This window comes from Zea mays, chromosome 2 (assembly GCF_902167145.1).
Source record: "Zea mays cultivar B73 chromosome 2, Zm-B73-REFERENCE-NAM-5.0, whole genome shotgun sequence".
In the NCBI taxonomy this organism is placed as follows: domain Eukaryota; kingdom Viridiplantae; phylum Streptophyta; class Magnoliopsida; order Poales; family Poaceae; genus Zea; species Zea mays.
The window spans coordinates 181,783,663-181,786,452 of NC_050097.1; the positions used below are offsets into that span (position 1 = coordinate 181,783,663).

Sequence of the window (2,790 nt, forward strand, 5' to 3'; positions counted from 1 at the left end):
CTGATAACACTTTCTGGGAATCATAAGCTTGACTACTACTTATTACTAGGTAAACAGACAGACGCGCCGTACTACTCCTGCTGCTTGGCGGCCAAGTCTCAGGTGGCGTGAAGCTGCCATGGCTTGCAGTGGGCTGTCTACTTGTTTCGCACGTATCTAATACTCCTACACCACACCACACCCAGTCAGCACATAGAATCTTCAAGCGAAAACGTCGGTTGACGATGTCCATGGCAATATAGTCGCGTGACCGGCGACGACGACGAAGACACACGAGAGCAGTATCCTGGAAAGAGAGAGATTGCTTTCCGTGCCTGCTTTGCTTTGCTCATCTCATCCATGGTGACCGGATCAGTGACGCGCTCCTCACGTGTTGATCCGTTCGTGACACTACTACCACCACTACCAAGCAGAAACGATAAAGCGCACGGTATATATATACTCTACTCCCATATATCCGTCATCAGCTCGGGGCGCAGAGCTTTGGGAATTCCAAGCAGAGCCAGCACAGCCACAGCCCACAGCCCACAGCCCGGGAGGAGAAGCGAGCGCGCGATCCAGTTGGTGGCCGCCCCCGCCCGCACACCATGGCGACGCCGTGGTGGTGGCCGTCGCTGCTGCCGGCGTGGCTGAGCTCCAGCGCGCTATGGTTCCTCGTCGCCAACGCGGTCGTCGCCGCGGTCGCCATCCTGTCCAGGCGCCCGCCGCTGCCGCTGCCGCTGCCGCTGCCGTCGCCCCGCCGCCGCCGCCGCAGCAGCGGCGCCGCCGCCGCGCTCACGCGGAGGGCCTCGTCTGCGCTGCTGCAGCGCCTCCGCTCCTTCTCCATCTTCGCCGTCCCCTCCGCCTGCTTCAACACCACCACGCCGTTTCCGCACCCCGACGCCGCCCAAGGAACAGAAACTGAGGCGCCGGCCAGGACACCGGCGTCCCCTCTCTCGTCGCTGGGCCGCGCGCCGGCGGCAGACGCCGACGAGGAGGATAGCGAGCCCGGCGGGATGAGCATGGACGAGGCCTACGCGCTGGCGCTGGAGGCGCGCCGCCGGCCGGACCGGGAGAGGGAGGAGGCGCCCAGGAGGTCCGAGGTGGACGCCAAGCCCGAGGAGTTCATCCGCGGCTTCGAGGACCACCAACGCCAGCAGCGCCTCAACTCCATCTTCAACTACACCCAGATGCTCAAGCAGCGCGCCGCCGCCGCCCGCCGCCAGCGCCAGCCGGATGCCCCGCCAGATCAGCTTTGAGTCACGTGTTCGGTTCGTTCGTTCCTGATATTGGTCAGCGTTTTCAGGGAGACCAAAATCAGTTTTGAGTTGCTGTACATAGCCTGCTTTCAACAGATTGTTTGTATATAGTCACCAGATATGATTTACAGATAAAGTACGACATAAAGATATATCTTGATCGTTTATAACTCTATCAGAGAATGATAGACTACATTTACACCAAGATTGATTCGTAACCAACTAGGATACTTCTTCTAACATCCAAACTTATTTACAAAGAGCTATCTCTTACAAACTTGATTACTAGACCAATAGTTTCTATGAATATATCTCAACATTCTTTTAGCAACAACCATAAGTTCGGTTGTCGACGCACGTAGGTATTGGCTAACATTGTTAACAAAAAATAAATGAAAGATTTGGTCTAGTAAGAGTTCGATATTGTAGTGCACCTACAATACTTCTACATCTTGTTGCTTCTTGCACATCAGAAGAACACCAGAGTAAGTTGAAATTTTCTCAGAGATGGAAAGTGGAGTACACATTGGTTTACAATTTTCCAATGCATATTGCCACACTCGGATTTAAGGACAAATCCAGATACATCTCACATGTGTGCTACGATCAAGTTTGTATATAAATCAATGTCACAATCTTTATTATATAATGAAACATAAATCAATGTCACAATCTTTATTATATAATGAAGTTTCCGTACAAAATAACTAAATAAAATAAATCATATGGCGACACTTGCCCACTTTATGATTCCGGTAGCATAATTAATCTAATTTAATAGAATTCCTTCTTTAATTTGCTCTACCTCTATTCCCAAAAATAATGTAGCATCGTTAGATCCTTGAGATCAAACTTAGCTCGCAAATCTATTAACATTGCTTCCACGTCAGCATTGGATGAGCTAGCCAACCACAATATCATCAACATAGATCGATAGATAGATGGTGGCCATGCTTTTACTATAAATAAACAAGGAAGTACCTCCCTTTGAAACAACAAAACCAAGGGTGTACAAAATTAGTACTAAGTCTTGCATACCAAGCCCCAGGTGCATGTTTTAATCCATATATAACTTTGCCCAGTCCACACACATGATCATGATATTCCAAACTCTCATAACCAAGTGGTTAATTCATATATACTTCTTTCTAGAACACCATGCAAATAAAGAATATTTAACATCAAGCTGTCTCAAACACCAGGCTTTAGTTACTGCAATTGACAAAACAATCCTGATAGTAGCTGCTTTAACAATTAGACTAAAAGTGTCTTTGTAATCCATATCTTTGTTTAAATCCTTTTGTGATAAGGCAAGCTTTGTATCTATCAATTGTATAATCAGCATGCTTCTTGAGTTTATATACCCACTTTGAATCTATGGTGTTACTCTGCACATTCCCGGATCAAAGTACCAAGCCTTATTCCTTTCAAGTGTATCCAATTCTCCATTCGTAGCTTGCTCCGAATTGTCATCACTCACTGTTGGGGACCTTCGGCGTCCGAAGGTCCTCAAAAACAGGATTTAACAGTATTTCTGTAGTACAATGTGTGA

The 2,790-nt window shown here is 48.1% G+C and overlaps 1 protein-coding gene across 1 annotated transcript; it reads left to right on the top strand.

Annotated features, from left to right (window-relative positions):
- Positions 1-462: 462 nt before the first annotated feature.
- On the top strand, positions 463-1,390 carry LOC100275817 (uncharacterized). The gene has a single exon (NM_001149811.2). It carries the CDS (start codon positions 588-590, stop codon positions 1,236-1,238), a length of 651 nt encoding a protein of 216 aa, NP_001143283.1. The 5' UTR covers positions 463-587; the 3' UTR covers positions 1,239-1,390.
- The last annotated feature ends 1,400 nt before the right edge of the window (positions 1,391-2,790 follow it).

Coding starts and splice junctions, on each gene's coding strand:
- LOC100275817 (NM_001149811.2), top strand. CDS start 588: ATGGCGACGCCGTGGTGGTGGCCGTCGCTGCTGCCGGCGTGGCTGAGC.